Here is a 15,236-nt window from a genome sequence, read left to right as displayed (position 1 = left end):
GGGAATCGGTGACATCTATTTTAATGGAAAGATAATTTTATGCCACTGTGACGTGCTGTTGCTTTTGACGTGAATTTTTGATTTTTGCGAAGTGATAATTGTTTTTTGCGATCTCCTATTGGTCAAAATTCGGTTTAGATATGCTTTATTCGACTCTATATAATTTAAAAAATCCTAATATGAATATTTGACGTGGGTCAATTTGATGCGCCATTTAATTTGGCTAGAAAAATACATGTCATTCAATGAAATACAGGCGGCCCTCGACTTTCGCACATAATTGGTTCCTGAAAATGTGTGCGAATGTTGAATGTTCGAAAGTAGAGGGAAGTACAAAAAATTTGAAATTGTGTGTATTTTAAAATATTTATTTATCAAGTAAATATAAGATGTTTAAGTGGGGTTTGCGGGTGTTTCTTTTAAAAAATTATTGAGAGTTAACTGTTTTCCACTATTCATATAGTATTTTATAACATGCTATGTTTTTATTGATCGCCCCACGCACTTGAGATATGCGTTCTCCATTGGAATCACAATCTTCCATAATATTTAAAAATTTGTCAAGCTGCGTGAAGGCTTCATTCATATTTTTTTTGTTAAAGAGTTTTCCAAAATATACCTGTCTCATCTACATTAAATATTTGGCTAGAGGAATATTCTCCATCTTCAATAATTTTGAATAATTAAGAAATATATTCTTTTGCAGTATCTTTATCCGCATCAACCGATTCTCTAGTAAATTTAATATTATGAAAAGAATACCTCATTTTAAAATTGTAAAATCAACCGTTACTTGCTTGAAAAACAGTGTTAAAATTTTTTTTTAAGCTATCCTTCCAATCTTTGTGCAAACTATGAGCTTTTGCTTGAATAATTGAAATACTCAGAGGGACATCTTTTTGATGTTGGTCATCAATCCATGATGACAAAGATTTTTCCATTTCATCCATGTTTTTTTGGAAACATATCTTTAAAGATTGTGAAAATATATCTTTAATTTCCACAATTTTGAACGTATTTCTTAATTATATTTTTTTTGCAAAATTGAACATATCGTAGACCTGTTTGTATCATACGAACGTCCGATTGAAGCAAAAGATTTACCGCTATCAGAACGTCTCATAATTTCCATCTTTGTCTCGAATTGTGTGAACTTTACGAGTCCTTGATTTCTTTTTGTTCGTATCAACACTGAAGTTTTTCCGTTTCTCACTCATGTTTATAATTTTTTTTTTTTAATTTAATTTAAAAAAATGTTTCTTTTTTTAAATGTGCGAATTGTGCGAAAGTCGAGGGCCGCCTGTACCATGAATTTTAATGAAATTGAAATATGGCTTGTGGATTTTATTCACTCCAAATGCCATTCAACCAAAAATGAGTCATCGCTGAACAAAACTGAACCACGATTTTCGAAATAAATTTGCACAATTTGCAAGCGTTGTTCTGGTGTAAGTCTATTCATGGTGAAATGGCAAACCAAACTGAGCGCAAATCGGCTGTTGCTGAAAAAAGTGTTGACAATTCGAAATTCAACCTTAAAAAAAACAACTTTAGTCTTAGTGCTCGAAAATGGCACGACTTAACTTATTGCCTTGTTAGTGAAATACCAAAGTATCATTTCTCAGAAGTTAGAAATTCATATCATAAACAATAATATTGTGCCGTAGTAATAATAATAATCCTTCACACGAGAAATCTATGTAGAAAAAACTATTCCGGCGATATGAATTAATCAAATCATTAGAGCGGCAATTTGACGCGCCGTTTGTAAAGTTAATTTGTCATAATCTGGCACTCAAATGAGGCGCGCGCTCTTTACTAGTTGAACTTTTTGGAAGCATCTGTTCTTTCAGTCCTGAAAAAGATTCCAAAAAACTCGGTCACGCTAAACCTATCACTCCAACGGCGAGTGTGTGCTTCTCTAGAGGCGTCGTGTGTATCATTAGTTTGCCTCTATCTACCTCTCTCTCTCCGCCGATCACAAAAGTCATTATCGGACAGCGGCCATTGTATGAAAATAAGCGCGGAGAAGATGACATTCCATTCCCGCGGCGATGACGACCGAAGACGGAGACGTCCTTTGTTCTCTGCCCACTCATTGTTGTACCTACGAATTTATGCGGTTTATTAATAATGCACACAATTCGGTATAAAACACCGCGTCTTTCCCCGCATTGATCTCCGGAACGTGACCGGCGTGCGAAGAGTGAACATCCAGCTTATGTGCGGTCGAGAGTGTGTGTGCGTACAGTGAAACCCCGTTAATTCAAAGCTTGCAAAAAAATGATTGAAGAGCCATATTAAGGCAATTCACTTTATCTAGATGCTATAAGTACCACTGCTTGAATTGATATATAACACCATAGTAAAAACAAATCTGAAACAATCTCATTCAAAGTATATGAAATTATTAGGCTGATAAAAGATTTGGAGGAAGAAACTACTGAGCCATACAAATAGATTTTTTGTAATGTATGGAAATTACTTGATGCATTGAGTTTTGAATTGAAAAAATGGTTACGAATACGGGGCTTTACCGTCTGTATTTTATATTAAATACGCTCGGCCGCAAAATGAGTTTCGAAGTATCCGCTAGTCAAATTCGGTTCCATTAACGTTATTAGAAAATAGTAGACTTGAATTATTCTCAGTGCATAGAACGCGGAAGCTACTGGAAAGCAGTCTTTTGTGGGAATACTATGCAGATGAAAAGTGCAGTAAGCCATGTCGAACCAGACGCACCTATTTCTATATATATATATATATATTACGTATAACTATATCCAAATACACCTGAAAACGAAGAACTAAATCTGATTATCGTCGGATTTGGCTTGTTTTGATCCGCATAAGGCTTGGCTGACTTGGGAATCATACATATTTATGGCGCTTAAGAGTGTATACAGAAGAGACGCACCGGTGGCACGAGGCTTTCAATTTCTGCGCGGGCGGGTGACTTTGGGAATGTCAACATTGATCTGATACAAAATTGCGAATCCGCCAAAGCGACGCTCAAGTGACGTTTTCTCACATTCGAGATAGAAAAAAATAAGATTCACGAGTCGGCGGCTGTGATTTATATTAGCATATCGAGGGAAATGTGTGTTTTAAAAGGGCGGAAATTGGATATCAAAATGTGAAACGGTGATGGTGTTTTCCTATGATTTATACACGTGAGGTTAAAAGTAGTGTTATTTATCGTCTGTCTCACTATATAGACTCGCCAATGTGTGTTAGATACTGAATGAAAAAATCGTCAGTTCGGCAGTTAACCCCCGTGTAATGGTGAAGGTTTCACTTTTTTTCCCTCGACAAATGTATTCACACTGTGGCTCTGTAAAAAAGTCGATAAAATTCGTCTCGAACAAGGGACGCGTTTTCCGCGTCGCCGCCCTCAACTTTTACGGTTGCATTCTCGAATTTTTTTCTTTCGAACTTGAATCTTCTCCTATTTTTTTCTTCTCTTTTTCGGCACGAGAGGAAAAAGTCCATTGTGCTTTTCGAAAGAAAGGCGCTAAGTGAAAACGCGAGCGCGTATAGAAAAAGATGATGAATGCGATCCTTCGCGTTGGCGCTCGCACAAAAGGAGTTATGTAAAAATAGGAAAACCTCGCGCGGCCCTTAGTTACTGTCGGCGCCGGTTAAGACGCGCAAGACGAATCGCCGATCGTTTCGGCGGGAATAAACAGTCCTTATTCAAGTTCCAGACTCTCGGTTAATTTATTTAACACCGCATCAGAGCCGCGAGTGAGTGAAGAAAGGGTAAATCAGGAAGCGTACTGCTCGGCGAAAATCTCTGTAACAATAGCACATCTATAGACCTCAGGCATGCCCAAAATGGTTTTACCATTACAGCCCAAAGTTCCTGTTCCTGTGCAATTTTAAATGACTTGATGATAAAAATTTCCAGTATTTTTTTTTCATTAGATTACGGTAAAAAGGTTTACTTTTTCCTTACCATTTTACATGGCATTGTTAAATCACTAAAATTCGTCGTAAAATCTGACGATGGATTTTGAAAACAATTTTTTGACCAATCTGAACCAGCCGCTCAAAACCTAGACGTGTAAATTGTTATCCATGGTTCTCAATCTAAAAAGTTTTGTTTTTATATTTACCTGCATATTTTCTTTCAATAAATTAAATTACTGTTTTCCATTCAATTCAATATATTGAAAGCATTAAATTCCAAATCGTGAAGTTGATGTTGACGAATTAATTGTATATTTATTATTTTGCGCCTTACTCCAAGTCTATAACGTCGCGAGAATTAATTATACTGAATGTTTTATTTTAATCAGTTGTACGATAGATTTTTGCGATACATTGTTCATGCTGAAGGATCATATAATTAGGGTCGACTGACTAAAACACATAAGTCAAAAATGACAAATTTACAGGATAGACAAAAATATAATTTATAAACAACTATGTTTTATTCATATTAAATAAACATTGGACAGACATCGTGTGGACATAATGATTTATATATATTATTTTTATAGTATCGTTGTTAGTCACAAATTCATTATAAAGGGAATTTGTCAGTTACGTTAGCTTTTTGTATTAAAAAGACTACGTTATTAAGAGTTTCGCTAATCCGATTACATTGCGATGTAAACTTTAGGGAATTAGAACAAAATTACTTCGAAACTGTTCAAGGATAGCAGAAGAGACATTTTATAATATTTAACATTTAATTAAATTTCTGCCTCGGCATTATTATGCTGAAACAAGCGCAGCTTATACCCGAGCGCATGCATTTCTGGAACTTCCCGGATGTTTTCAATACGTATTTTCCAATACGTATTTTCCAATACGTATTTTCCAATACGTATTTTCCAATACGTATTTTCCAATACGTATTTTCCAATACGTATTTTCCAATACGTATTTTCCAATACGTATTTTCCAATACGTATTTTCCAATACGTATTTTCCAATACGTATTTTCCAATACGTATTTTCCAATACGTATTTTCCAATACGTATTTTCCAATACGTATTTTCCAATACGTATTTTTCAATACGTATTTTCCAATACGTATTTTCCAATACGTATTTTCCAATACGTATTTTCCAATACGTATTTTCCAATACGTATTTTCCAATACGTATTTTCCAATACGTATTTTCCAATACGTATTTTCCAATACGTATTTTCCAATACGTCCAATTTAATATATATATATATATATATATATATATATATATATATATATATATATATATATATATATATATATATATATATATATATATATATATATATATATATATATATATAGATATATATATATATATTATATATATATATATATATATATATATATATATATAAATTAAAAAATTATATAAATAAAATTCCAAAGCGATAATTTAGTCTTTACGCGTTCTCTCCAACGCAACTTCGCATCCAAAACCATGTCTATTAGGGATTTTGCATATCATTCGCACCTTTGGGGTGTTTTTTAACGTGCTTCAAAAACTATTTCATTTTTATATGGTTTTATTCTAATAAAATATATAAACTGTTGTACACACAAACGTAAATATATGCAAACATTGTTAAAGTATGTACAGTAATTAATATTAACAACGAAAATGACAACGCTATTTTGTACTGTGATGTTAGAATTTTTGTCATAAATATTTACTATAAAGTACCAGTACAAAAAAATATAAAAAATCCTAGGTGACCTTTTTTTTAGCTCTCACCAGCTTCTATCAACGAGCAAAAAATGTTTGGTGAAATGCCCTTTTTTTGTGTCCTCCTTTGATGTTTTCAAAATCTTGAAAACATTTTTTGGAATTGAAAATATTCTCTAACAGCATCCAATAATCTGCAGTAATCGTTTTATTACTTTTTTATAATTTATATTGAAATATTCCGCGTACAACCTCAAAGCCCGAATCAAATATCTATTACAGTGTAATAGATATTTGATTCGGAAAAGTCACGATTTTTTCCTAGTTACATTGTCAAGTTTCTCGTTCCATTTATGTAAAAATGAATGGAATTTTTTGTCTTGACGTGAATGAATTGTACGTAATTCTCTGCTCGTCCTCAGATAGTTCATGCAGCGTCCAAATATCCATTCTTTTCGATTAGCCAATGCGCTTGAAATTTAACCGAGTTTATAAATACGCCATTTATTTCTGGTACTTCTAATATTTATTATAATTTGTTCACAATGACTTGAAAGGCGTTTATATAAAATAGTGTTACCTTAAACATATATGTATTCTTACTAAAAGTGCACATGAAATATTGTACTAATATATATTTTAAAAAACTAAATGGCTAGGGAAACGTTTTGGAGCACTAGCGTTCTAGCCACAACGGAAAGAATGAGGGACACAATCGCGACTCTATGACAATCTATAACCAGCTGCTGAAAGTTACCGATCATCGATATATGTTCATAAAATATTTCGTCGAGAAAGCCTACCAAAAGCCACTGGGATACATTTGATGACTGTTTTTTCAGTTCTTGACAGAGAACTATATTTTTATGTGACTTGATGTTAATACATCTAGTATCTCAAAAATCATTTAAACGCTAGCACCCCACCAGTGAGTCACTTGTTAATTTTTTTTAAAACAAGTCAACGAATAATTTAGTTTTTTTTTAATTATTAAATATTATTGTATTAGCTTAATTTATCGGTAAATAAATTATTTTATATTTATTTTTAGAAATAGATTCTGACGAGAGGAGAAATAACAAGTGACTCACTAATAAGTCGCTGCCGTTTAAAGGGTTAAAAATATGAATTGGTTCTCGGGGCCGCCAGCTAGACAGCGCTGATTTAAACCCAGCCTAAATTCAATAAATAACATCCCCAGGTCGGTGGTAGTATTAGCAAAATAATATTATTTATTTAAATGCTTACAATTTTCCAAATAATAATAACTCAGAGCGTATGCCATGCCGCCTTGTAATTTATGCTTCTTAATTGTTATTTAGTGTCTCGATATAACTGCAAGGTGAGTGAAATTAAAAATTATTACGGTCATTTACGCACGGGACAAATTTATTTCGCACGTTGCAAAAATAATCTTATTTTCCCTTCGAGATCGTTACGCTTCATCCGTTTTTTCGTGTATTTATACGTAGTATGGGATGGCATTTTTACGGAGTGGTTCGCTCCGAGGAATTAAGTGGAGATTTTTACAACAATAGTGGGGCGCTGTGTAAAAGAAAAGGTGTGCCGCGATAGGTACGTTTCGTTTGTGGTGTTTTTTCTTCTTCTCTCTCTTCGGGTTTCTCGGTATTAACATTTCAATGGTTGAAAATTTACCGGGAGAAGAGAAGTAGACGGCCCGAAATTCTTAATCCAGTTTCAACAAAGAAAGAACATTCTTCGAGGAGAGAAGTTGGTTACTGAATATTTTCGCGTGAAAATATTACAAAACTGCCGTGTTGTGTATGTATATTTGCGTTGCAAATGTGTACACACTCCTCACGATGCGGCGGAAAAAATACGTTTTTTTTTTTTGCTACCCATGTCCCGCCTCCCGGCTATGTGCGTAGAGAAAGTTCAAACGCACCCTACGGGCGGCATAATCCAATCTTCGAGCTCAGATGAAGGAATCGGGTCGCACCGAAGATATAATCGTCCCTTTTTTGCGTGTCTGCTCAAATGTGAAAAAGTCCACTTTTCACGCCCGCTGAAAGATTCGCTTTTAATCGAATAGCTCGAAATTATGCGGGTCGTTAGTTGGCATGAGAGGATTTTATCGCTCCTTACGTTTATGATTCTTACATTGTAGCATTAGATCAAAAATTGATACCATCATCAACGTGTTTATATTTGTTCATCTTTCGAAAAAAAACGTAATCGCATGTCAGGGTTAATCTCAGATTTACCATTACCCATTTTTCACGCAGTTGAGAGATTCGTTTTTAATCGAATCGTTAAAAATTATGTGGGTCGTTAGTTGATTTTATTTAGTCCCGCATATTTTTTCCTCCCTCATCAAACCGTTATTTGTTAAAGGTGTAATTGGAATTATACGCCGAACACTTTTTATTAGACATATAAATTCGCCGGAGAGGTTAAAAACAACGATCAATCGGGTATGTTTGTATTGGGAGGGATATAGGAGGGGCGTTCTTTGAAAACGTTTACCCTCGGTAAATTGAACATTTGGTCTAGTTATAAAATAAATATTTGTCAGCATTTAGAGGTCAAGCTCGAGTTTTTTACGTTACGTTGAACGAAAAAATCTATTGACTAATAGCTCTCGTCATTGGATTGACATTATTATCGACGATCGAGGTGGTTGAACTTGTTTCAATCCACGATATCGCTATCGATAACCTAACCACTCCGGCTATATTTTTTATAAAAGCAATCGTTCAAGTTCAATATTGAACATTGTAGCTACTGAAACAATAAATTGATCGCAGAGACGCGTACAATTTGTGTTGAATAAACCACGAAATTTCCCATACTTTGTACGTGTGACACTTGAGCCATTGTCATAGTCTGATTCATCGTTTCTTTTGTTGGTCATCCCGGATGCAGATGACATATTAAAAATATGCGATAATTATACATTTTTTTCCGTCGAATTCGAATCGTCCCAATAACGGTAATGTCTAAACTATTTCGAATTAGTGGAACTTTAAGTGGTATCTCACGCATCGTTCATTTAACGTGGTTGTTTTTTTTTGCCACTCGATATCCGTTCCGTTTGAGTCGTTAGTTATAACGGTGATTGCTACGCTCTAAACGATTAAGAAGGTAATTGTGTTGTGTACTAACGAAATTATGAAGCAACCTAATACGACCTTATTTGTAGAACAACTATGATCACAAAAATATTTTTTTACAAAACATAATAAATTAATATTATAATAAAAATAGCACACTGTCTGTTTTTCCTATAAAACTTCATTTATTTATATATACCGATTAAACTTAACATTATTAAATATATATGTACATGCATGAATATATTCAATAATTAAAATTATTAGAAAATAATACAATAAATATTTTATAAATGTGTAGCATTAATCTTCATCACTCGAGACACCTACACTATCTATTTCATTATATTCCACTATATTATTGTCCGATGGTAAATTTTCATAAAAAATAAATTGGCTGGATCTTGAAGGTTAAGCTTATTAATAAATCAGATTTTTGAGCTTTCACAGGAATAGATCCATCATATGCTCGCAAAAGTTTTTTGTAGTAGGATGATTAATATTTTAGTAATTTTAAATCGATCCCAAGGCCCAGAAATAATGTATCAATATAGTAACTCTCCTTTAATTGTTTTATTTATTTATTTTCATGTAAATAACAACAAAGAAGAAAGAACAAAAAATAATTCATAATTTTTTTTATACAATTTTGGAAAGGTTGTCGAGTTCTGAATTTTTATGACAGGATGTGAGTCAGATGATGTGTTAGCGAATTAGGTGTGAAAGTAATTAGTAAATAAATACTATTTATAATATGACCAGTGTAGAATTAGTGCCGCGCAGGATTAGTGCCGCGCCATTGTATGTGTTTTACGTGTGACCATGCCGGCCGGTCGGCTGTTACGTAAGTGTATAATAACTTTTGTTTACTTCATATTACCGACTTAAATCGCATGGCGCGCGACGAACAATTAAAAAAATATTGGAGTGGAAAGGGTTAAAAAGGAGTCGGAATCGGTCGATTTTTTTACGACTCCGACTTCACAGCCCTGAATAAATGATCGATTTTGTACATCAAAATTTGCCTAAGTTTGTAATGCTTATCCATAAAAGCTTTAAAATTTGGTTTTAGAGTATTTTTTATGGAATAAAAAACTCTCCTTCAAAATAATTTTGTACCTATCTTTTGGTACATCGGTAAGAACACTCATTCTACATTTTCAAAACATCGTAACCTACGACATATGTAAAATCAATAATCATATTTAATTATTTGATAATAAATATGAATTATTTGATAATAAATATGATACATTCACAGTGAATCATAACTATATGATTTTATTTATTTATTTTATTACCTAAAATTCGCCAAAATGTAAATAGTAGCGGTAAAATGAACCAACAGAGACAATATGTAAATAAAATAAATTTAGTTTTTTATACAAAAATTAATAACTTACTTACTTTTTATTATATAGTTAGCACATATTTAAATGTGTTCGATACAATCAAGTGATAATCGATTATTGCATAAAATAATCCAAGCTTTTCAGATAATACTGCAACATTAACAATAGTTTAACGTAAAAAAAGCATTTCCAACTTTTTGGTTACATATTTAATATTAAACGATTTTCACTTTTTAAATATTAATATTTTTTAAATACTCACGAGAATATTCTTACCTACATTAATAATAAGATAATACCTTTATTTAAAAAGTGTTTTTTTGGTTAATCAGTTATATTAATCGAATAACTTTGCATTACAAAATGTAAGGTGCTAAAAAATCACATCTAAATTATTCAAATGACGATTTGCAACTGATGTGTTTTTCAAATTTAAAATTCATGTGGTCAGAGATTTTTTTTGTACATATTGCATTATTTTGAGTAATGTAATAAATTAGTATCCCCTCGACTTTTATGAAAACGAAATTTTATTTATGTTACAGAAACATGATATGCATGCACAGGCTAGAAAATATCTGTTCTGTGTATGTACGTGATGCGTTTGCGCTTGTGTTTTTGCGGCGTTTTTGTAATATGGACTGCTCAATCCCTTTGTGCAAAAAAGGGTCGACAGTTTCTAGAATTATACATACATATATCCTCAAATTTTATTTTCTTCTTAATTACACTTTTGTGTCTGTGACTAACTCCCATTTAAGTAAAACTAGACATATAAAAAAATTATTTATATTTACACGAAATACACAAAAAAAATATTTTACCGATTATTTTAACTTTTTTAAATTTTAATGAAGAATTTTATTCAGTTTTAAATTTATACATGCATTGTTTAGTAATTCTTCATATAAAATGTTTGGTTGTTTTTTTCCTTTTGTAGAAAATTCCCAGCACGATAAAACAAATTTTGAATAAAGTGGACATTTGCACTTTTTTTATATAATGTCTTCAATTTCGAAACAGGGCTTCGCGGTTCAACCGAAAAAGCTCGAATCGATCAAAAACAGGATAGTACAGACTATGCTTGTGTCTAGATAACAATGCAGCCGGAAGCGACGCGAAATAGATCCTAGTAAATCGATACGTTTATTATGGCAGGAAATGCACAATCCAGTTTACCTGTTCTTTGCGATTTTACCTTTCGTATTTGCCAAACGTGTATTGTGTGTGTGAGTACATTTTTTTGCTCGCTCTTCGTCGGAGCAGGCGCGTTGACCCTCGACCGCCAGGTGCCTGGCAAAAATGGCGAAATACGATACGACGCCGGGTCTCACTTTGACGGCTTCATTTTTTCCTGCCTCGGTACTTGCGTGGCTTTGCGAAAGCTCCAAAAATTCTCGTCTGCTCTGACTGCCTCTCATGTGTCTTTTTTTATAATTTCAGATACGCATCTCAGCAGTTACCAAGATACCGATCGAGAAGATTGACTCGTCTGTGTCGATGTTTTTTTTGTTTTAATTTATCTGTGATTACGAAACCGGTGTGTGTGCGCAAATTAGTTTAATTTATAAATATCTGTTCCTTATACGTTCGACGTACTTAAATAAATAATTAAAAAAACATTTGTTATTACTGCACCACCGCATACACAGGATGGGCGTGACACAAAAATAGACTGTTTACGAACGCCGCGTTCATCATAAACTGTTTGGCTGGCGTGGCGTGCATGAAGACTGCGCAGACATGACGCAAGCCGTGCAGCAGAAGGACGAGGGTGCCAGCCGTCGGCTGTGCGGCATGGACAGAAAGCACGACTCCAGCTGGCGGAGAAGAAACAAACCTTCGCTCGGTAGCGAAGGATTCGTCGCGAGTGTGGTTAGGCCGTTCTTAGTTATTGTGAATCGACTTTACAGAGGGCTGCCGCCCTCTCAGTGTAGTGATAGTTTCAAGATGTCCAGCTGGAAGGTGGCCTTCCTTCTGGCTCTGGTTTTGTGCGCCGCAGAAGCGTCGCCGCGTCCCATGAGCGAAACGCTGCTGAGGGCCTACGCCAACAGCAGAGGCACCAGCCCGGGTGCCAAGAAGCTGCTCAACATACCCGAAGAAGGAGGTGAGTTTTCATAATTGCATATCTACGGTTCGGATCGAATCTGTGAACTTTAGATGTCCACTAGCGTGCCCGTGGTAAATTTTAATCTCCCCATAACGTGTTGTTCGCTGAAATTGCACAAGTTCTAAACTAAATTTGAACACCGCATGAGTAGTTCGCGACTTTTAGTGTTAAAGTTGTTGCTACGTTAAAAGACTACATAATACGTCATTCGGTAATTACTTATCGATCGCTAAAGTTGAGAGTGGTTAACGTACGGCCCGCAGTCCCTAAACTATATATCATATAAATTCAAACAATTTTTTATTGGAAAATTTCGCCTCTACGCGGCCTATTTAATCTCGGATTTTACTCTGTAAAATGTCAGTTTTTGACTCTTAACCCTTTGACCGCGGATGACACCTATAGATGTCATCAAGAAAATCGCACCAAAGGCGTCATATGCTTTTGAGCCTTGTAATATTTTTTTTATTATATAATTTAAGTTTGAAAAACACTTTAATCTATTGAAATAATATTTAAATAATTTATAGCATAAATAGGTGCTCCCCCACATATTAGCAAAGTGCGACTTAATAGTTAACTTTGATTTGATTACGCAGTATTTAAAAAAAATATATTCACCTTAATATATTAATTTTCTAAAAAAAAATTGTTTACACAACAAAGTAAAATTCATAAAACCGTTATCATGTTTAACCCTAGCAGACGGAAAGTAGAAAAATGCTCGCTTTTTGAATCCCTCCCCCCCCCCCCCCAAATTACGTTAAAATTACGTAGTTCTTCAAAATCACAAGTAAATACACATACTGCATAAAAAGTAATACATTATGTAACTATATATTATATACTTTAATAAATTTATTCTTTGGTAAAAATATTGCTAAATTGAAAAAGAGGCTCGTCATTGTATATTACAATTTTGAAACGCCTATTATTTCCGAAACATGAAAAAAATGATTCATAGAAACGACACATTCGAGTTGTTCTGGCTCTTGTTTCTTTTACACAAAGGGCTCCAAGGGCCCCGCAAAATTGACGATGGAGTTTTGGTGGATCGCGAGGCCGGCTCTGTGTACGTATGCGAATTTTACACAGATTCACGAAGTCTGAGACGGCAAAACCGACCCCAGAATTCATCGTGTTTTTTAGGAAAATGAAATATAGCTATATGAATTGTAATTTAAAAAAAAATATTAACGTCTGTTTTTATTAAAATTTTACTTTGAGCTCAGTGCTCTACGCAAAGGAATCGGTTGCGTATGCTAAGAGCTGGCCCTGGCTAGACCCCATTTTTCTTCTCTATGAGCTGAAGTAGCTCATTATTAGAACATTTTGAATATCTAATATGAACGACATAGCTCGACTTTAATTATTCCTAATCTGTGGTGATCAATCGGAATTATAATTATTGCTATTAACTTACTTGCTATATTTAACAGGGTCGTGAAGGCAGAATTGTGGCATTTTATGAAAATTGTTTTTAATTTATAATCAGTAATCACCAAACTGTTATCCAATAACACAAAAATTAGATTTTTGTTTCAATACGGCTCGGACCCACCAATCTACTTTTAACATATGCCTTTCCACGGCCATATATTAGCGGTAAAAATTCGAGAGACCTTTAAAGTTAGGGATTTATGAATATGATGTGAGTCACATGTCGAAAAATTTCTTTGTTTTCTGTAAGCAAAACTTATTTTATGATGCTTAAAAAAATAAAAAAAATATGTATACATACATATTGAAATCTAGGTTTCTTTATTACAATTAGGAAAGCGAATATGCACTACATAAACTAATTTATTACAATCATTGATCGAAGTCCTGATTTTCCCTCCTGGATTTATATATTTAAACGATTATCTAATTTTTAAACCAAATCTGTTGCCAATTATCTATAGAATAAAGGCATTTATCTCCATCTTATTTAAATTATCTTTGCTCTAAATCTCAAAATGGCTCGTATGGGGGTCCGATCGAACTGATACATCGCTTGTTTTGAAGCAAAAAACTATTTTTTTTATATTTTATTTGGATGTAGTTTAGGCTTTTAAACGTTTCATGAATAGCGATTTTTTCGTTAAAATTTAAACCGATGTATCAGTTCGATCGGACCCCCATACGAGCCATTTTAAGAAATAAGATTTTATGAAACTATTGTGATTTAATTTCATATGAATGCAAAGATTTAATCGTTACATAAACATTACTAATACCTCTGAATTTATATAAAAATACATTCTTTATTCCATTTTTTAAATTTAATACTGTAAAAATATATATAAAAATATTAGGTACTATGGTAAAATCCATTTATTTTATAAATACCTTGAATATCGTCACTAATGATTATAAAATCTCGCTTGTACTCATTAGATAAAATCAACTTTTCACTCATTTATCATCAAGTTATATTTTCAAAATTATACATAAATTACAAATTTAAATCATGATCTATGGCAAAAACATCAAGAATTGGGTACTATCAATTAAAATTGCCAGATGTGATTTTCCAGTCAATTTTTCTTTATATCAATTGTTGATGAAATCTATTATTTTTGTCTGAAATATACTTATTTTGAACGTTGAGCAAATAAATATTTGTAGATTTGTCGATCGATTGATTACAAGTTAACTCAATGACTACGTATTCGGATACTCATTATTCTTAATTCGATTTACTCGAACACGAGCTATTGGACTAAGCTAACGTTATTTGTACGTGTGGCTCCATATACACGAGTGTGTATATATATATATTTTAATATTTATATATATTATGATTACGGCTTCTTAAGATTTATTTTATAGGTCTTTCGACATTTAACCATTTTCCCGCACATGTCAATTTTTTTATCTATCGTAAATTTTATTTGGCAACAATAGTCACTAGGCGTGACTAGCTAGTCGATTTCGTAACTGCAACGACAATGGGAGATATTAGTCGACGACCTTCTATCTCAGCTGAATCGAAATACTTAATAAAACACAGGTGTCATTTGCCAGGTCATATTTAGCGATCGATCTTGCCAAAAGCGCCCTGAGCGT

At 33.4% G+C, this 15,236-nt stretch overlaps 1 protein-coding gene and 1 long non-coding RNA gene across 3 annotated transcripts in view; one reads left to right on the top strand and one right to left on the bottom strand.

Annotated features, from left to right (window-relative positions):
• LOC148235637 (uncharacterized) overlaps positions 1-15,236 on the top strand; it is a 149,350-nt gene that overhangs the window by 18,722 nt on the left and 115,392 nt on the right. For both annotated transcript variants that reach the window (XM_088184986.1, XM_088184987.1), the window contains exon 2: positions 11,519-12,182. In XM_088184986.1, coding sequence (XP_088041112.1) covers positions 11,819-12,182 — 364 coding nt within the window. In that variant the 5' untranslated portion in view covers positions 11,519-11,818. The remainder of the gene's footprint in view (positions 1-11,518; positions 12,183-15,236) is intronic.
• On the bottom strand, positions 12,538-13,913 carry LOC148235641 (uncharacterized). The gene is made up of 2 exons (XR_015809422.1): positions 13,101-13,913; positions 12,538-12,883 (listed from the first exon to the last, which is right to left on the bottom strand). It is a non-coding gene; the product is annotated as an uncharacterized LOC148235641 (long non-coding RNA).

The sequence above is a fragment of the Plectrocnemia conspersa genome, unplaced genomic scaffold (genome assembly GCF_051122295.1).
Source record: "Plectrocnemia conspersa isolate PC_06_02 unplaced genomic scaffold, ASM5112229v1 ptg000004l, whole genome shotgun sequence".
NCBI classification, from domain to species: domain Eukaryota; kingdom Metazoa; phylum Arthropoda; class Insecta; order Trichoptera; family Polycentropodidae; genus Plectrocnemia; species Plectrocnemia conspersa.
The sequence above is the reverse complement of the archived record's forward strand: the minus strand, read 5'-3'. Positions and strand labels throughout refer to the sequence as shown.